A 21,565-nucleotide genomic window follows, 5' to 3' on the forward strand; every position below is an offset into this window, starting at 1 on the left:
TGCAGAGATGCACCGTTTAAAACGTCCAGATTCCCATTCTGAGGTACCAGCATCACCTTCTGGTTGAAAGTGGAATACAGGAAACAATAGTCACATGTAATTGCTTCAAATGCAGAATAAACTAATTGTGAATTTTGTAAGAAGCCTTTATCAAGTGATTAAATATCATTTTTGTTGTACTTCATTCTTTCAGTGTACATTTAAAAATACTATCAGTATTCACGCAAAGGAAAGTGCACAGCAGTTTACTTCAGAAACATCTTTCATCAGCGAAGAGGAGCATGATTTGCTGACTTTAAATAGTATTTTTCCCACAGATTTCTACTTTCCCTCAAAGTTGAGATTTCCAGTCAGTTTCCTGCAGGGTGTAGTGTATGAGTCCCATGGGAAATCTGATCTCCTCCTCTTCTGCTGAATCAACGGTTTACTGAATGTCAGAGATGGTCAACTATTTGTTCAAGAGCCACTGTATCCACAAAACAGTCCAGAGTCCAGATTATTTGCTACACAAATATTCCAGTACACTTACAGTGGGGCAAAAAAGTATTTAGTCAGCCACCAATTGTGCAAGTTCTCCCACTTAAAAAGATGAGAGAGGCCTGTAATTTTCATCATAGGTATACCTCTAGGAGAGACAAAATGGGCAAAAAAATCCAGAAAACCACATTGTCTGATTTTTAAAGAATTTATTTGCAAATCATGGTGGAAAATAAGTATTTGGTCAATATCAAAAGTTCATCTCAATACTTTGTTATATATCCTTTGTTGGCAATGACAGAGGTCAAACGTTTTCTGTAAGTCTTCACAAGGTTTTCACACACTGTTGCTGGTATTTTGGCCCATTCCTCGATGCAGACCTCCTCTAGAGCAGTGATGTTTTGGGGCTGTCGCTGGGCAACACGGACTTTCAACTCCCTCCAAAGGTTTTCCATGGGGTTGAGATCTGGAGACTGGCTAGGCCACTCCAGGACCTTGAAATGCTTCTTACGAAGCCACTCCTTCGTTGCCTGGGCAGTGTGTTTGGGATCCTTGTCATGCTGAAAGACCCAGCCACGTTTCATCTTCAGTGCCCTTGCTGATGGAAGGAGGTGTTCACTCAAAATCTCACGATACATGGCCCCATTCATTCTTTCCTTTACACGGATCAGTTGTCCTTTGCAGAAAAACAGCCCCAAAGCATGATGTTTCCACCCCCATGCTTCACAGTAGGTATGGTGTTCTTTGGATGCAACTCGGCATTCTCTCTCCTCCAAACACGACGAGTTGAGTTTAGACCAAAACGTTCTACTTTGGTTTCATCTGACCATATGACATTCTCCCAATCCTCTTCTGGATCATCCAAATGCTCTCTAGCAAACTTCAGACGGGCCCGGACATGTACTGGCTTAAGCAGGGGGACACGTCTGGCATTGCAGGATTTGAGTCCCTGGCGGCGTAGTGTGTTACTGATGGTAGCCTTTGTTACTTTGGTCCCAGCTCTCTGCAGGTCATTCACTAGGTCCCCCCGTGTGGTTCTGGGATTTTTGCTCACCATTCTTGTGATCATTTTGACCCCACGGGGTGAGATCTTGCGTGGAGCCCCAGATCGAGGGAGATTATCAGTGGTCTTGTGGCTAACCCATCATATTGTTTCCTACCAATCCCTATTCTTCAGAATTCTTCCTGTATCCTGCATCCTGGACTTACCCTTTCCTTTTTTTTTCTCCATTAGATGGGCACACTTGCATACAAAATCCTGTGTTGCAGCCATCCATTATTGTTATTCTCAGTGTGCCAGCAACTAACATATTTGCTTTTAATTTAAATTATTAAAAAAAAAATAGGTGGGCTAAGAACCTATGGGTACTGAGAAAGGTGTCCATAAATATATTGGTGCCTACAGGCACTATACTGGACACTCAAGACTAGTCTGTATCATGATGAAAACACCAACCAGAGGGGAACTGATCTTGGGTTCAGTTCTAAGTGATGTTCAGGACTTGGTAAGAAATTTAACTATTCTTGGACCAACTAGGAATAATGACTACAATGTAATGAAGTTCCATTATTTATAAATGGACAAGTGCCCCCAAAAGGTAAAAAATGGTCATATTGACTACCAAGAAGGATTTTTTTGAAAAATTAAGATTAGGACGAAGGAAGTTGAACATTATGTACTTTTGCTTGTGCTAAATTTTGGTAATAATGTATTCTGTTCTTACAAGACCATTTTGCTCCACTCATTGAAAAACGTCCATTGCTTTCTGCAGAAGAGATCATCTACTTCTGGTTTATGTCAACTTTTAGTGAGATGTTATTGCTGTAGGTTAAGACTTGATGAGAACTTTAGTATCTATGTCTGAATAGTATAAAGACCAAGAGTGACTGCTCTTATCTTTAACTAGTTTATGGTGTAATCAACTACTGTCATTCAGTAGTCAAATGGATGTCCTAGCTACTACTGTATCCTTTAACTATGCACTAAAGAGGTCCCCTTTAAAAAATGGTGGCAGTGATTGTTTGAACTCAATTGTACATGAAGATAAATGAAGACAACAGCAGCACTGGAGTGCCTGTCTTTAAGGTGGTGCTATTTGAATTTGAACTTTGTAAATTACTGTATGACCAGTTGTACCTTCAGTAATACCTTGGTTCACGAACGCTTCTGTTCACGAACAATTCGGTTCGCGAACAGCAGCGTTCCCAAATTTTTGCTTCCGTTTGCGAACTCCGCATAGGGTGACGAACACGACCCACGACCATCTTCCTTGCTCTGACACGTGGTCATGGCTTCCTCTAGGCGAGATCGTGGTCGCAGACAGACACTTGCTGTGAAGCTTTTTGGTGTCGCCTCAAGCAAGGTTAGTGTTCTGTCTCTTCATACTGTACTGTACTGTACTTTATTTCATATTTTTGTGGTTAAAAAAAAAATATATATATATATGGTTCAGAATCCATTGAATCTTATGGGAAAATTTGATTCAGTTTGTGACCAGAATGTGGAATGAATTAAATTCGTGAACCAAGGTACCACTGTAGTTGTTTGTGAAAAACCTTTGCCCTAAGGAACATTTCTTATTCTTAGTTACACTTATGACCAGCAACTCCCCAGAGGAGCTCTCAATCTATGAAGGGTGAACTTAAAAGACCACTTGAGACTACATTCATTGCCAGTTTATGAGACAGATGTTGACACTGGCTGCTGCTATTTGCCCATGATATGTAAGCATCACAGAAGAAACTACTGCTTGATGATCCACCACTCCCTCCTGCACACTCCTCTCCTGGTAATGCTAGCCCCACTGCTCAACTGTCATCTGACCCACTGGCAGCCACCCTATAGGCCACACTTTGAAAGGGTCCTCAGCGCAATTCATAGTGTGAGGACTGTAATGGTGGTTTGTCCAGACTAGATGTCACAGCCCATTTACAATGCAGCCCATTTACAATGCATTGTCTTGAGAATCTCCTCCAAGAATGTACATAGGTGGTAAATTACTTAGGAAAGCTGTGACTTAGATGTAATGAAACAACTGTCCTAGTAGCAGGTCAGTGGATAGGGTCTTCATCTCAATTCACTCTCTATCCTGACTTACCAGCTCTAATACCTGCAATATTATGTGGTAACAGACCTTTTTTAGTTTTATTGCATTGATTTGAGGGCAAATCCTATCATTTGGATTGTTAAGTCAATTACAATTGTTTTCAATGCTTTCTGATCTGCATAAACGTATTTCCACTGATGATAGGTTAAGTGGCTCATACAAAAAATAGATTTGGACACCATTCCATAACAGTGCCTGAAACCTCAAACAGGAGCATTTCAACCCAATTGTCACAAGGTTCCTTGGACCCGTATTTCCTTTCCAATGGAGTAACCTAATTTACAAGTCTTCCAACTCTGAGGCTTTAGAGAAGGTCACAATATTGGTTCATATGGTTCCACTATAATCTGGTAGAATTCAGCATAGCAGTATTATTTACATGTCAATTGTGAAGTTGAATGAAAGGTTGGCCTTCAGTGAATATAATAATCTGCCAGTGTGAGATATGACAGTAAAGCAGTGCGGTGCCATTCTTCATCCATGCTCCTCAAATCTAAAGGTTTATTATGGTGTTGCTCCAGAGGTAGACCTATTTGGAAATAACTAGGTAAGGCCCCTTCAGCCCCAACTATCTGACTTTTCCTCCCCTCACTGCCCCCGCGAAATTCAGATTGCTCCCTGCTTGGTTGTTTTAGGAAGTTAAAAACTTACATTCTCCTTCTCCACTTAAGAACATATTTTCAAGATTGCTGTCCAGTCCTAATACTTTGTTGCCAGCTAAGAATGTTTAGAATCTGGTATTTTTGCTATTTATGGATGATATAAATGATTGTAGTGGGTTCCCTTCTTATTGTAGACGATATTTATAAAGTTTGGCTTTATGTTCACTGCTATGGACTGATTAGACTGGGAGTGACCAGGAAGAAATGTGAGAGAGAGAAAAGGAGAGAGAATGAATATGAATCCTGCATTGTACCGAGACTGACCAAGTTCTTTTGGCTTGAAGAGCCGAAGCCCACACATCTTAAAGTTGTCAAGGTTGAGAAACATCGGCCTGAAGGAATCATTTCAGCCTATTTAATAGTACAGTTGTTCCAAAGCTATAATTTCTGCAACATAAATACTGCAAGGTTCAGAGGTATCCACGAGATATGGTAAAAAAAAGTAATGATGATGACCATGATAACACAACTGAACTTCTGTCTGGTTATTATATGCCTTGCAAGGTTGGCCATGCTTGTCTGTGATTCAAGAAAGCCAAGTGTGGGCAAGAAATTGACCAGATCATAGATCTACATTTGCTAAGGGTCTTAAGAACAGACCAAAGTTAGTACTTTTCCACACAATAAGGAATTACAACTTTTTTTGCAAGGAGGATGTAATGGCCAAAAGTGATACATAATGTGCATAGTATGTTACTATTTGATAAATGATTGCTATGGGAAAAGCCATCCTTTAGGACTTTTAGCCAAATTAAGCAGAACTAACTCCCCAATCTGCTATGAAGCAAATCATACACCATAACAAAATAAGAAAAAAAAATTTAAGGACTTTATTTTTTAAAAAACTCTGTTGGCGACCAGAGATGCTAAAATCTCATCCCCAACAAAACAAGGATGCTTAAGGGTGTACAGAATGAAATGTGATCGTATTGGGAAGTAAAGGAGAATTGCGTACTCTGGAATTTTGGACATGAAAAATACAGTACATAATTTCCTGTTACACTGCACATACACCAACAATAAAACAGTCTGATTACCAGAGTTCCCATCTGCTCCAAACTTCCTATATTGGGACTAGATTTCCCATACGTTTTTCTCTCTCTATATATATGTATTTAAAAATTAAATTACTGCAATCCCATCAGGACGTAACACTGTCTGATAGCTTTAACAATATTCTTATCTGCCTACCTTGCCTATCAACTTCTATTACATGTCCCAGTTGTAGGGATTATTAGGAAATATTCTATCCACTTAGGATGCATAAAGAGAAATTCATTGCCTCTTAAGAATAGGCTGTTTCTGGGGGTTTTGTTTTCTTTTTATTGCAAACACTCCCAAACTCACAGCATTTTCATTTTCCTTACACAAGAGGATAGAAAATGAATACAAGAGTTTCCTCTGAAGAGAAGCCAAATGTAAACATACTGTTGAATACATTGTTTTAAATCCATACAAAGAGAGTGACAACTTTTTTTGTTTGTTTGCAGCAGTAGATCATGCAACTCTAAACATCACTGCAGGTACTCTAAAATGCTCCTGAACTGTATGTACTTTAAAAAGGTTAAAAATCCAGAGGGGACATAATGGATGCTTGCTACGTCTGTGTTAGCAACCTATCTTAAAGAAGGCCAGATGCCACGTTTGAAACAAACAAAACTCCCTGATAATTCAGTCAACAGATAAGCTCAGTGAGTGCAAAATATTACAGGAAATGCTATGAGTGGAAATCTGATTAAGGTTCCTGGGGCAACTGCTGTCCGAGCCATAGATCTCGTGTCAGAGGTCTTGAGTCTCCAGAACAAGGTTAGAGCTGAAGTTGGAGAGACACAGCTATCTCCCCCTCAAACTTATGACAAAGGCAGTTCTTGTCTCATGACACAAATAGCCAAAGAGGAAGAAACAATTAATTTGGCTGAGGGTTGTTCTTCTCATCATGATAAATCAAAAAATAAAGGGAAACCAGCCTGATTTCTACACTTTACCAAACAGGGTAGGGTCCAATTCTTTACAAGTTCATCCAGAATTGCAGCCATGGTTCATATAAATCATACACTGCCTCTTTCAGCTGAGTAGGTGCCAAGATATAGCAGCTAATGGCAAGACAAATGGGAAGATGATTTCCATTCTCAGTCTTTTAATGTCAAGACCTGGAACCTGTATTTTGTTTTCTTCTTCCTCGGTGTCAGGAACAGGCACCTGCTTTCCATCTAGCCCACGAGAAGTCTTTCAAAAATCTCTTCCCACTTTAATGCAGGAGCATATGCACCCTATTTGCTCTATAATCTTACTTAGTGTGAAATGTCTCAGTGCAATATATTTCTGTCTTTCCAATCTCCCAATATGTTCAGCATATGGCATGTTTAGTAATTAGCATCAGCTTTTCAAAAGTGTGATTTGACCTCCCAAAAGAGCTGCTTCTGAAAAAGATTCCCTTATTCCGAGCAACATTCTGCCACTTCAAATTGTTTTGGGGAGTTTAAAACATTTCTACTTTTTCTGCAGGCTAAATACCATTTCTTAAATATGCTATCAGTGCTCAAAAACATTTCACATCACCAAAATTCAACACATTGAAAAGATGCATTCACTATGTGTATTACTTCTAAAATATCTTAATTTCCGCATTTTGCAGCTGTGACACAAAGAGAAGTTAAACACTGGTAATTCTGCCTTATGGAGATAATAATCTTTCGTTTCAATGTTTTATTGTTGCACTAAAAAAAAAAAAAAAGCCGTGAGAGAGGCAATTATCAGTTTGTGGAGGAATAAAGATGTCTGCTTCAGGTAGCATGGCCATTTGGAAGAGCTGGAATGGAACTGAAACCTGGAAGGAATGGACTTACTAGGTCAGTGTTTCTCAACCTTGGCAACTTTAAGATGAGTGGACTTCATCATGCTGGCTGGGGAATTCTGGGAGTTGAAGTCCACTCATCTTAAAGTTGCCAAGGTTGAGAAACACTGTACTAGGTACTCATAGTACTTCTTAAGGACTAACAAAGTAACTGTTTTGGTATTCATAGTTGTACATAGTACTCATTAGCTGTTTCTGTGAAAGGGTCTAAATGCAACATTTTGTCCTTGGATGTTCTCGTACCCTTTTTAGGTCACTTTGCTTGCCTGATATCCATTCTTGGAGATCAAGGCAGCATGAATGATGCTCTTGGAATTGGACATTTGTGATCGAGATGTTGAAAGGCGTTCTTCCAGGTCTCTGAAGAGGACTTTGATTTGGCTGACATGTAGTAAAAGGCGTAAGCTACAGTTTCACTGTGGCTCCTTGCCTGAACGTAACAGTTACGTTGGTAGAGCAGCTGTAATAACCAAAATACAATATAAGGGGAGCTTCCTCTAGGTGCACCTAGAACCACCCTTCAAATCTGCTTCTTCCTCCCCCATGTGGATTTGTACAGAGATTCTCCCAGGGAAGCACCATAACTATTAGCCTGCATTGCACAGGATGAATCCTTCAATTCACAATATTACTTCAAGGTCCTAAAAAAACTAGGATGGTTTGGCACATGGAGTTCCTTTTTCTTTCTTTCGTCACTGTCAAATTTTGGTTAGAAAATATTGAAGCTGAAAAATAAAGGCTTGTCTGGAACCTTCCCAACAATTGATGATGTTAAAAGCCACTGATTTCAAAAATAATAATATGATGCATTAAATCCCCCTTCATACTACTTATCTGTAGATGGGAAAAGATGCACATTAAACTCTTAAAAGCTGTCAGGGACATTATCAATTTATCCCAATGAGTAAGGAGAGAAGAGTTTTCTTCTCATTAAAACATTAAATAGGATTTTCTGATTAAAAAAAAAAAAAGTAAACAATTTATAATTGTTTCCAATCTGTTAGGTCAGATAGAACTGGCTTTGAGAGGTAGGGTTTCGTCTGTCATCTCTTGCTGTAACTGGGGGCGATGAGGTGGGATACTTGCAAAAATCTAACCCATTGCTCTTTGAGCTGTGGGAGCCAGATGCAAAGGAGAACAGGACAGATCAACTGCATTGGAGATCCCCTCTTTTACAGAACTATCAAAGATGCCGAGGTTCTGCCCTCCTTTCAATCACCTACATGGAGTAGCTATTTAAGGTGGCCACAGCTGCTTCTCAGCCTAAAGTGACAATTAGCATATATACTTTGAAAGCAATTATTTGTGCAGTTTCCTGGAAAAATGAATTTCTCTCCCTGCACTGCCTAAAACACAGCTGCCAGAATGCTACTTTTGAACATATACAATCGAACATCAAGGTATTTCATGGAAAAAAAGTTCCCTACTGATTAAAGGTAAAAGGCAGCAGCCACATTAATTTCTTCTAAAAAAGTAGAAATTAAGGCTTCTTTCAAGACAAGAAGAGGTTCAGTCCCTTTCAGAGGTAGGTGCTTCCAACACCAGGAAAGAAATCCTTGCTCTAACTAGCCAACATCTGGCTAAAAATGTTGGAAAGATTTTACAACTGTAGCAGCAGGGATATCTTCTCATATTGTTGCAATGCTGGAGGAGCAGAATTTGCTGGAAGTTTCTCTTCTTGATGTAAGCACAGCACTGGAACCCTGTTCTCTGTTCAGCCTGGGAAATTAAGATGCCATAAGGGACTTAATCCAGAGACCGACGTTTTCTCTCCCGGACACAGTGCACCGGTAACTCCTTTTGCTGTGAATAAAAAAGATCTGAAACCCATGGGGGTCAAAGTATTTTTTAATATAGAAATGGAAAATTCTGCAAGCTGCAGGCCAGCACCTTTGAGAAACATATGGTGAAGGACATGATGTGCTTATGGAACCTCAGAGCTGGTGATAGACATGAGTCTATTTTATGTCCCTTTTGCTGTTACCCTGGGAGAGAATCACTGTTCCCTTCCTGAACGAACCAGAAACAGGTCTGGGGACAGAACCAGTGAGATTGGTGCTAATCCTTCCTTTGGAGGTGGATTCTATGAAGCCACTGTCGTTTGCTGTTTACATGAGAAGTGGCAATGCCACCACTCTAGTTACAAAAATCTTACAACAGTAAATAAACTGTAGGTTTACCAATATTCAGGGACGAGAGGGAGAGCTTTTGAAGTACTAGGAAATAAAACCAATTATCACTGCTCTTTCCTTCTGAACCTTCTCTCATGAGGGTGCAAGAGTCTATAAAAAAACACTGTGGGGGAATTCTCCTCACATATTTCCCAGGGCCTCCCCCTAAACAAGAAACAAGAACAAGCCCAAATCAGAATCAACAGTCTGGAACTTAAAACATCTTTTCTGCAGCTCAAATGTACTGTGTAACAGTAATATCATTAATAATAACTCTAATAAATAGATACAGGGAAGAGGGGAAAGCATTAAACACACAGAGGTTGAAAGGTAGGGCAGGCACACAGATTTACCACATACTCATCTGTTCACTTCTTAAAAAGGTACAAAACCAATTTTTCTTTCAAGTATTAAAAAATAAGTTAATGGACATTAAAGGATCTAAAGTGACTAAAGGGCCAGGATAGGTCTTCTGCTTCATTTCTGACGTGCAAAAAAAAAAAAAAAGAAAAGGAAAAAAATATCCCCCAAGACACAAAGAAACAAAAACCTACTGAACAGTCGTGGGCCCACTCTTGGAGAGTTTGAAGCTGGGGGACTATCACCCATGAGATCCCACAAAATGCTTCATAATGAACCCATCTTTTGATAATTAGCACTTTCCAGTGTCTAAATGGTCATCAAGGTCACAATAGAGCAGTCAAAGGTCAACAGAAAAGGGGAAACGGCTTCTTTCAGTCCAGAGCACTTCATGGTCAAGAGGAAACAGTTTGCATGCTGGACCTGTTCAGAACAATGGCTACTTGTGGAGGCCACAGGGAAGGAAACAAGTCTGCCTCTGTCCTTGCTTTTTGTAGAAGTCACGAGAAGCCGGGTTTCAAGTTCTTAGTGTTCCAGGTTTCCCATCCACGTTCAGATACGGATGTTCCTTCATACCTAGACAACAGTGGCAGCTTCAGATTTCTTTGGTGAGAAGAGCATATACACAGTGTGCTTTGTTGTATTGAATAGGTTTGCTCTTCCAAAGGCTGCTGCAAGGTGATTTTTCAGAAGGTATTAGACACCCCTTTTCTTTGTTATTTAAACAAACAAATCCATTAATACCACAAGTTGGGTAAATGTGAAATGAACAGGCTAGGGCCCACCTAAATTGGTTAAAGTTCTTTTTTAAAAAACAACATACCACACAAAATATTTTCATTTCATTTTTAGTCTCTCTCAGAGATCACAAAAAACTTATTGACCTCTTGCACAGGTCCTCAAGGAAGGCACGCAATCTCAGGTCACTACTTCTTTCTTGGCTCTGTAGCCTCACACAGGACTCTGGATCCTTACAACCAACTCTCTTAGCAAGAAGCTCCTGGCTCAAGCACGTAGTTGCTGCAAGATTCCTGAAATGGTTCCTGCTCCAAGTTGTCTCCTCCAACCAGGCAGCTCCATCTAACTTGGCATATGCCAACTGGACAACACAGATCAGCAACGAGGTATGGTGATACACTCAGGACCAGTTTAAGTTGAATCCTTTGGACAGCATAACAGCCTCTAGATCCTTGTCTTCCTCCTTTTCTCGAAGGCGCTGTTCTTCAAGTAGGGCCACAAGAGAATCTCTCTGCTCCACCACCTCTAGCATTTCATTCAAGATCCTCTTCTCCTCTGAGAGTTCTTCATCTGTCTTTAGCTGATCTGGATAGAGGGAGAATAGTAAACCTTTCAAGACAAGATGTCCTAAGGATGTGGGACATGTAGTTTCTACTGAGAACAAGAAAATCCCTACCAGGCTTACCTTCCACTGCCATCCTCTCCCGGAGCTCTTGCTGTAGCCGGCTCTGCCTGTCCTCTAGTTCCAATTCGCGTGCACTGAAAAGAAAGACAGAGAATAGTTAGTTATGGGTTATTTCAGCAGGAACCTAAACTACCAACTTTAACCTGAGGATGCTCAAGCAGTGATGTATTCCAATACTTTCCCTCTTTTTTTAGGATTAATAGTCAAGCAAGCCTTCAGCAATAGTGACAACCTTAAGTTTTAACATCTATGCTAATTTTATGGCATAACATTATTTCCAGGATCAAAGAAACTCCATGAGTGCATAAACTTAATAATCTTTAACAATGTAAATCAGTATGATGAACTCCCTTCCACAAATCACAAAGGAGGACTGAGGAAAGCTATTCTCTAATCTAAGGTGATCAGGCAAACACATAGGTGGGACATTTCAACTGAGAACTTTCCAGCATATATCCTTAGGCAGCTCATTCCATGAGAACTTCTGAACTTCTCCTGATGTATACAGGCAGAAGAACAAAAGGATACTAAGATGGTGCACCTACCTAAAACTCTGGGGAATTCTAATTTTACGTAAAGTTATATGTGAAAGGTAGTCTGGAAAGAGAAATAAGCACAGCAAAGAAGAAGAGGTCTATGACAGAATCTGTCAGCTGTGCTGGATTTATCTTTATTAACAAGAAGAAGGGCATTCCAAATCATGATCTTCCTACAACCCAAACAGTCCACACTGTCATATCATTCTGTTGCAGAGTTACTCCACTGAATGATCAGCAGTTTTGAATAATCAGACTTTTGTATTAGTGCATTACAGGAATCATAGTCCAGAACTGCTGGGCCCATTGACAATATAGGAAGTTGTCTTTCATGGGGTCAGCAACTCATCTAACTCAGTACTGTCTATTTTGACTGGCAAAAAAGTCTTTTCATTCAACTTTAAAGCATTTTTTTTCACTTTTTTTCATCACTATTATCAGAAAGCAATATGTCAACACCATAGTCAAAGCAATAATAGATATTGGTGCTACAACATTTTTCTTACCTTTCTATGTTTGGGCATAAAATATAGAATGTTTACTCACAATATCATCAGCTCTGATTCATAGCGCACCAAAGCGTTCTTTTCCTGCACCAGCTTGAACCATTCTTGCATCAGCTTAGGGTCGTCCTTCTTCCCCATGCCTGCCAAGAGAAGAGTTTGAGTCAGCTCTCAGAAACATGTTCTGCTATTTTCACGAGCTCAACAGTCAGGCAGGGACAAAAATGGAGGGGGGCAAAATGTGCAAAGAAAGCTGAGCGAGATGCTGCCAGAGCGCTCCCATTAGATCTGATTGTTAGTTTGCCTCTAACACTAGGAGGGTAACCTCCTGCAAAAAAAAAAAAAAAAAAAAACCTCCCCTGGATCTGTGCATTCATCTAGCTTCCCTCACTAGGCCTCCCACCCCCAGAATAAAGAGTCAAGATGGCAATATTATGTTCAGCATTATCTTGTATTTCATAATTTGTGTAATTTCAGACCTTCCAGCAGCCTAGCTTTGAATGATGGATATTAGGAGATCTGGATACTCAAAAGCATTTGAATCCCTCACCCGTTCTCATAACTCAGCGGTCAGCTTGACACACAGCTACAGAGTGATTAACAGACAGATCACTATACAAATTCAGCACACTTCCTTGCTGGGCTGTGCCACAGCTGATTTAGGACATTGTTGTTGACATGGCCCTATCAGTTCTGTAGGCCTGTACATTATATTAATGACTGAAAGCAACCAGTTCCTGATTTCTATCACAATAATTTCTAGATATACAGTATTTTCTAGCAGTAGATCTAATAACAAACCCTGATGACACATTAAATGGCACGTTATGTTTTTGCAAGTTAGTTAACTACATCCACAACCAATGTATAATAACATACAATGGCAGATCATTACAGACAATCCTTTTGACCTGTTTTTTTAAAATACCAATTCAAATGCAAGCAATGTCCTCATAAGGCAATCCTGATTGTGGAGGGCTTGCCTCTATTGGCTGTTGACCTAGAAACAGTTTGGAAAACTGGCAAATGGAGAGACCACCATCAAGAGTTTCTCAAGTTCTCATCTATCCAAAAGATAACCCTTCTCTCTTATGAGAATCTATTCCAACTTTCCCTGACCTGGCACCCACCAGTTGTGTTGGAACTGCAACTTCTAAAATTCCCAGACATTATGGCCAATGTATAATTTAAGGAAAATATGAGGACAAGGGTCTATTATATGACATCTGTTTTAGTAAAGTGAAAATATCATCAATATCTATACTAGGAGGTGTTCTGGATATTTAAAAATGCAGGGCCCTCAACAGGGTACAGTTAGGGTTAACCTTAACTGAAAGGCCAAAAAGAAATACTTGGAGTGAAACAGTCAACTAGCAAGGTAGACCCAGATTCCTAATTGAACAGTGATAGTGTTTGCCCAGAATTTCATCAATACAGAGTAGAAAAATGCTGAAGTCATAATCAACTTAGATTCTGTATTGAGTTTTCTAATTACATCTGGAGCAGTTTTTCACTATTTGATTATATTATGTGCCACATTATATTAGGTCACATTATGTGGCAGCTGATTTATACGGCAGCTGGTTTACAGCAAGACATATTTCTAGCGACTGTTGAGAAAACACAATCATCCCTGAAACTAGACACTGTTTCAGGAACCTCACTGTTGCTTGAACTCTAGACTTCATTGTTGCTCAACACTTTTGAACTGAAGGTATGATCCACTGGTTCTTGGTCACTTTCTTACTTCCAGGGAATTGGCATCCTGTGCTTCTTTCTCCTTCAAAGCTTTAAAACAGCTATGGAATCAGCAGAACAGAAACCATATGAACACCTCATCCTAATGCATTACAGTTTGTTGTAAATGGCAATATCTTTCCATTGCTCAGTCCAATCATGCTTTTCTGAGCATCTCTGCACAAGTGCCCTTATAGCCATGATGAAAGGAAAGAGAGAGAAAGGCTTATACATGCAAATGTCTGGTGGAGCCATGAAAAGCATTGGAAAACCTCCCCACTCTTTCCACTGAGAGGATAATTAAAGAAAAAGCTCCTAAACAAAATAGCCAAATATGTGTTATTGCTGACCTACAGAAACTTTTATGTGACTTCTTTTGCGAATGCCAATGAGCAGAAGGAGATGGTGGAGGTGGGGAGGAAGCATGTGGAGTGGATGAAAGCCCACCATGAAAAGCAGATAGAGTGGTTAGCGTAAGTTACACACAACAGTCACATTCCACCCCTTTGCCCCATGCCTTGGGAAATGGAAACTCTACAATGGATATTGGGTCCACATGAGATAAAGTTGAGAAAATGCTTAGCAAGATATGGATTTCAGGAAATCAGACTGGATTACATCGGTCAAGAGGTTGACCATTCAAAGTTGAGGGAAATCAGTTGCAAAAAACCAAACCAAACCAAACTACAGTATTTTTTTATCCCATTATTTTTATACAGATTTTGGTTTCTCCTCTACTTTTCAAGAACCCCTTTGGGATATCTAGCATGCCAAACAGGAACTTCAGAGTGTTACACTATTGTCACTACAGCCAATCCAGAGAAAGAGCTTCAGTAGTTTGGGGGATTACAGTTACCCTCACAGTTCACAACTGAAAAAGGAATATTGTAATTTTATAATATTATCAGGGACATTTCAAAATAAGTTTGATAGTGAAGGTATTACTGAGTAAGAAGAAAAGAAAGGAGTAGTTTTGTGAAGTACTTTATACTGTCACATGTTGACTAGTGTCCCTACACAAATTCAACTGCAGTTTGGAACGGGGATGGAGGTGCAAGAAATTACATTACCTTCATGGGCACAGCAAGGGCAGAAGGAGAGAGGTCTACGGCGTGGTGTCCCGGCATTGGGCTCAACTTCAATAGGACCAAAAGTGGGAGAGGAAGAAGGAGGGGTAGAGGATATTGGAAGTGGAGAGAAAAAGGAGGAGAAACAGGGTGAAAATAAACAGACAAGCAAAAGGACAAAAAAGCACAAGAGTAAGAAAGAAAGGAAGCAACAAGAAGAAAATAGGAAAGAAAAAATAATACAAGAAATGGAGAAGCAGAAACAAGGAGAACAGTCTACAAATGAAACATCTCTTGTCAACACTGATGGAGGAGAGCCAACTGGGGCATTGGAAAGGAAAATAGCAAGAGCCACAAACATTACCAGGATGAAGAAAAATTGCCAAGATTTGACATGTCTTACTCTTGTAGATTTTTCACGCAAGATAACACTTTATGGATATAAGAGAAGGTAATACCAAGAGGATGGTGAGCAATATTAGGTTTCTAAGAAAGCAGGACAACAAAATATGTTTGAAAGGCCACTTTTACAGTTAGCTTCGTGTTGGGATGATGGCTCCCCCATAAAAATGGGTTGATAGAAAATATTTAATGTTTAGAAATCAAAGGAGGACCAACTACCCAACATTTTCTAAAGCAGAATGACCAAGATTATATATCACTTATGTTAAATATGTTGGGGTTAGAGCCAAAGACTTCTCCTCCTTCTGCCAGAGATACTTGTAATCACAGAAAAGAACCTTTGGCTACAACTTGTTGTAACAGATAATGTGCTTGAGACTGGGACTGCATTGTCAATATATTTTGTTCTTAGTACATACACGCTTGAATTTCTAATTTCCATCACCATATTATTATAAAATGAACAAGGTTTATTACTGAGCACAGAGGTTTCACCTTCTTTAATTTCAGGTGAAATGTAAATAAGTTAAGGCCCCAATTAGAACCCCATCAGATATTGTTTAGACTTTGAGGACTTCAAACAGAAAGAGAATGCAGAAAACTATGGAATATATTCCACTGATACGTAGTGTATTTGTAAAGAAAAGTTTGCATAGAACCAGGACCAGTAAACATTCTAATCCTTTGAGAGAGCCACAGAGTTCCTGCCCTCTGAAGAAAGCAGGAGGCACATTTCTCACTGTTACATATTCTGAATCAACTTTAGATCCCAACTGTTGTTTAGAGAACAACTCCAATCATCTCTGAATACTGGCTATGTTGACTAGGGAGGATCACTCAACATCATCTAGAATTCAAGACATACTCTAAATCTTTCCAGAATGAATTACCTAATCTCAGTGATGTTTACTAGGTGTGGTAATTAGTAGAAGGCAGGCCCAGAACAATAATGCATGCTAAAGACAGGAAACTCTGGGAGAGGGCCAATAGGAGCAACTATATGAGATTATATGTAAAGAGACAAAGGACTCCTGCAGAAAGATTTGTGGCTTAAAGATGACCGTAGATAAAACTGTAGTGAAACCACTGTGAAATGAGGACGAACCACCAAATTCCTTTGAAAAGGGCCACAACGTTCAATAGAAACCAGAGTTACATTTACTCAGAATGGAAGAGGAAGAGTCACGCTTTCCATTTTGAAGAACTACACACTTTGGGAAGGGAAGTGGCTTTAGAAGGGACCATCACAGAACTAGAACAGAAAGACACAGGGCAGACCAAAGTTAAAGAGGGAAGAAACACCAGTTTGCAAATAGGATGGGATAAACCAATTTTCTCACACAGGAAGAAACATTTATATTGAGTATGGAAATGATTTAATCAGAGGAAAGCAGGGTACTACAGCCACATAATTATACAATATTACAAAATACATCTCTTCTGAACTTAATCATACCTCAAGAAATTCTACTACTGATATTTATATCTATAGATATATCATTACAAGGAAACAAGGGCCTCAAAAGTACTTTTTGTTGTTTGAGGAAATCATACATGGAGACCCATGTCAACAGTAACAATGTACATAGTATTTAAACAACAACATAAATATGGTAGAACAAGTTTTAATTTGGAATTCTCTTTCAAGAATCAGGATTGGATATATATTTCAAACTGAGAGAATTTTACAGCTCTAATAGATTATTAGAAAGAAGTATGGCCTTCACAGCCTCTAGACTGGGGTTTCTCCACCTTGGCAACTTTAAGATATGTGGACTTCAACTCCCAGAATTCCCCAGCCAGCATGGGTAGTGCAGGACATGGGAGTTAATTCTGGGAGTTCTGGGAGTTGATCTACATATCTCAAAGTTGCCAAGGTTGAGAAGCACTGCTCTAGATTGACAGATAGCAACAATAACAAGGAAAGTGTTTGCACAATAACACTCACTGAGCCAGGTGTGACTTTTCCTGAACTAGCAACAGTCACCTGTACTTGAGGACATCATGTTTAGCGACTGCAAAGTGTTTCCTATGTAGGTTAATTTTTGATCCTCAAAAAGTATACTGAAAATGCAACTCATCTGAAATGCAACATCTGCTAACTGGTATACAGACTGAAGATCATACTACACACATATCAAAGATCTACATGGTCTGCCAAGTGTTAGTTTTAATTAAAATTCTAAAGCTTTATAGCTTGACTATCCTTTGTCAAATAATTAATTTTTGCAAAAGATGCCTTGTTGAGGACACCAAGAATCCCAGACAACTTCTTATCCCACCTAGCAGAAAATACTTTCTTCACATACTTCAACACTTGTGAGCCACTCAGAATTGTATTAAGATGGGCAGCCATACAAACATTTTGATCAATCAATCAGTCAATCCATCAATCATTGGTCCTTGTTTTCTCAGCTTTCAGTAAAGCTTCAGGCCCATCTTTTCAACTTTGTCTCTTAAACCTTACAAATCTTTTGAGTAGCTTCAATAATGGTTTTCTTGGGGTGGGGAATTCTTATCATACTGTGGTGACTTTTAGCAGGAAAGAAATATAAAACCAATCAATACTACATAAATAAATGCGTAGTCAAAGTAGCTACAGAACACCGTTCTCTTAATATTCATATCTTCTTCACTGAAGTCATTTCTCAATGATATGACTAACACTAAAGTAAGATATCTGTAAATTGCTTCAAACTTGATAGATTTCCTGGCACCACATTGTGAATAAGCTAGAATCATTGGGGATTAAAAAACTAAAAAACTAAGTATTACAGGAATACAAAATCTTCAATAATAATCAATTATTTATTATTGAATATACTGAATTCCTGTAATATTCAGCCCACTGGAATTCAACATTACAAACAAGTCTATAAAGGTTACCTGCCCAGAAACATGTTTATTTATCTGCATGCTTACCATAGCATATGATATAGCATAAACCATATTAATCACATGAAAATATATTGAGATTGTGCTGTCTACCAATGAATAAAACTTGTGGCCTTGAAATGTATTATTACACTATACCAGCAATGGATTAGATGAGATAATATTTCTAGTCCTACAGCAATCTATGAAGTACTAGTTCTCTTTAGGTAAACATGGATCCTGTACAAGCTGTAGCAAACTCTCCCTCAACTCTAAAAAGATTCATTCTATCAAGTACTACACAATAAGGTAGACTTCCCCATCCTCACATCCTCCAGATGTGTCAGGCTGCAACTCCATATCTCCCACAAAGCATGGTCCCATTGTAATAGTTTTTTTAGTACAAGACATCTGGAGTAGTGCAAGACATGGAATGTTGAAGCAAGGCATCAAATACGAGAATAAAATAACTCATCTCCACTGTTTTGCTGATAAACATCCAGTGTAGAGGTAGACCTAGTGCATCTCACACACTTGCAAAGCTCAACACCAAGAATTAGTTCTCCCATCTTTTTTTGTTTATGAGATTTGACTACCGCTTGAAACCTAATGGACTCTAGCGAACTGACAGAGCTTATAAAACAAAACACAGCACAAAATCCATATCATACTTTTAATTAAAATAGTAAACTTCGAAATCTAATTCCCTAAATTGGGTACTAAAATTAAAATTTATTTCATGTGGGACTGCTAGTTAAAATTATTCCCCTTCTGGAAGACCATGAGGATGGGGGACTCCCTTGCTTCAAGGGACAAGCTATTCCAAAACAGGGGTTCTGTTACAGAGAAAGCCCACCACTGGACCCTCTCCCACTGTGTCTCCTGCTAGGTGGGGATCTTTAGCAAGCACTTCCTAGTTGTTTGAGAAGAGCAAGCAGGAAAAGGCAACCTCTAAGATACTCAGGCCCTGAGTCAGTACCGGGTTTTATAGATAGCAGTCAGCATCTTCAACTGCATTCAGAAACCTACCACTGATCAGGGCAGCTCCCACGGCAGAGGTCTAATGAAATTAGCATCCAAACATCTTGATCTGTACCGACAAGGTAATATGTAAGCCGTCAAATTAAGCCAAAAGGTACCTCTATGGAGAACTACTACAGGCCTCTCTCTCTCTTTTAATAATTTTATTAAAAGTTTTAAAAACAAAGGTAAAAACTAATACAAACTAATATAGAGTAGGGAAGAAAAAAGACAATGAAAGAAATCAAAGAGAAAACTAAAAGTGCAAGAAAGAAAAAAAGTAAAAGAAAAATAGAAAAGAAAGGAAAGGAAAGGAAAAAAATACAAAGAAGTGGCTTCTGATCTTCTTTACAGCAGTTATAAGTACAATTATAAATTTACCTCTTTCTCTAAAGTTACATGACTCTTCCTTCTATAATCTATCCTGTCTAATCATTAAAACCATAAATCATAAGTTCATTTTTTTCTGTTTTAAACAAAAAATCCATAAGGGGTTTCAGTCAGCAATAAATGTAGATATTGTCATTTCTCTAATCAAACAAGTCAATTTGGCCATCTCAGCAAGTTCTATCACCTTTGGACACAACCTGGATTTGTATCTATTCCACATTCTCAATATGGCACATGTACCATCGTTGTTTTTAAAATCCACATTAATCTTGACTTTATCCACAAATATCCATGCCACCCAAATCTCAGGTCACGTCCTTCTAACTTTGGAGGCCTCCAAAGGCCTTCTATTTCTCAACAGCACCCACTTTTTCATTCAAACCAAACAGCAAGCTGCAAAATACAATTTCAAATCAGGTAAACCCAATCCTCCTCTTTTCTTTGCATCTTGTAACGTCTTATATTTAACTCATGTTGTTTTCCGTTGCCACACAAACTTAGATATATCCTTTTGCCATGGTTTAAATGGTGCATCAGTTGTCAAAACAGGTATTGTCTGAAACAAAAGCATCATTCTAGGCAAGACATTCCTTTTTATCACAGAAATTTTCCCCAGCAATGACAGTTTCTCCCATCTTAACATGCCTTTTTTAACTTCATTCCATGTCTTAACATAGTTATTTTGAAATAACATACAGTTGATATTTGTCATAGTGATGCCCAGATATTTTATTTTTTTCTCAATCTTAAAACCTATTTTATTTATCAATTGTTTGATCCTCTATGTTTTTGGTTAACATATTTGTCTTCTGTTTGTTAACCTTAAAACCTGCTAATGTACCAAATTCTTTTAGTTTTCCCATTAATATTTCAATTCCCTTTAAAGGATCTTCCAAAACCAGAACCAAGTCATCTGCAAAAGCCCTTAACTTATAAGTTTCTTTTTAAATCTTTACTCCCACAATCCTGTAAAATAAACAAGAGAGGAGACAGTGGGCATCCCTGTCTTGTTCCTTTTTGTATCTCACAAGGCTTTAACTATTATTTGTGCTTTCTGTGAGGTATAAATTGATCTTATCCATTTTATAAAGTTCTCTCCAAAGTTTGTATCTTCCAAAACTTTGAACAAGAAAGCCCAGTTCAAATTGTCAAAGGCCTTCTCTGCACCTAAGAAAATCAATGTGGCTCATTTTTCAGTATGTTGCTCCAAATATTCCAAAATGTCCAACACATTTCTAATATTGTCCTTTAACTGTCTTTTAGGTAAAAACCCACATTGATCCTCATGAATAAACTTTTGCAAAATTATTTTCAGCCTATCAGCCAAAATCATTGTAAACAATTTGTAGTCATTATTCAGTAATGATACTGGCCTATAGTTTCATGTTAAAGCAAATCTTGTCCTTCTTTAAGTTTGCAATCTCAAAGTTTTTTGCTTTATATAGTTCATTTTTATTTCCATTTCTCTTACTGTTAACATAGATAGCTGTCGTTGTAAAAGCTTAATTTGTTGAGAAATACTTTTTTTTGGAAATGTAATTCTTTTCTTTTTATCTCATCAAAAATAGCTTGTGTTTTCCCTTGCCTCTTCTTTTTGAGTTCACTATTATGTTGTATAAAATAACCTCTGATTAAAGGTTTGCTTGTGTCCCAAACCATTCTTTTTTTTTAAATACAAACTACAAAACACAAAACCAGTAATAACAAAAACGTAAAATAACTCAATCAAACAACCAAAATAAAACACACATAACTTAATCTCTACGTACACCCATTATCTGTGGGACTTATAACCCTCCTTATCTCTTTACTTTTTGTTATCATGGATTTTTATTATCCCAAACCATTCTTAAATCAGTACCTTTATCTAAATTATTTTCAAAGAATTCTTTTAATTTTTTTTTTACAACCCTCCACTATTTCTTCCTTCTGTAGCAAGATTTCATTTAGTCTTCATCTAAAAGAACTAGATTTCCTTTTAT

The 21,565-nt window shown here is 38.4% G+C and overlaps 1 protein-coding gene across 17 annotated transcripts in view; it reads right to left on the reverse strand.

Annotated features, from left to right (window-relative positions):
• Positions 1 to 9,748: 9,748 nt before the first annotated feature.
• Positions 9,749 to 21,565, reverse strand: part of MICAL3 (microtubule associated monooxygenase, calponin and LIM domain containing 3) — a 186,859-nt gene continuing 175,042 nt past the window's right edge. For 15 of the 17 annotated variants that reach the window (XM_088141284.1, XM_088141286.1, XM_088141291.1 and 12 more), the window contains 4 exons: positions 14,901 to 14,966; positions 12,137 to 12,236; positions 11,055 to 11,128; positions 9,749 to 10,954 (listed from right to left, as the gene is read on the reverse strand). In XM_088141284.1, the coding sequence (XP_087997410.1) occupies positions 10,770 to 10,954; positions 11,055 to 11,128; positions 12,137 to 12,236; positions 14,901 to 14,966 (425 nt within the window). In that variant the 3' untranslated portion in view covers positions 9,749 to 10,769. The remainder of the gene's footprint in view (positions 10,955 to 11,054; positions 11,129 to 12,136; positions 12,237 to 14,900; positions 14,967 to 21,565) is intronic. The other 2 variants (XM_088141294.1, XM_088141290.1) reach the window with 1 other exon arrangement.

This window comes from Python bivittatus, unplaced genomic scaffold (genome assembly GCF_059951505.1).
Source record: "Python bivittatus isolate LINGU-HERP-01145 unplaced genomic scaffold, Pbiv_v1 ctg000330_np1212, whole genome shotgun sequence".
NCBI lineage: Eukaryota > Metazoa > Chordata > Lepidosauria > Squamata > Pythonidae > Python > Python bivittatus.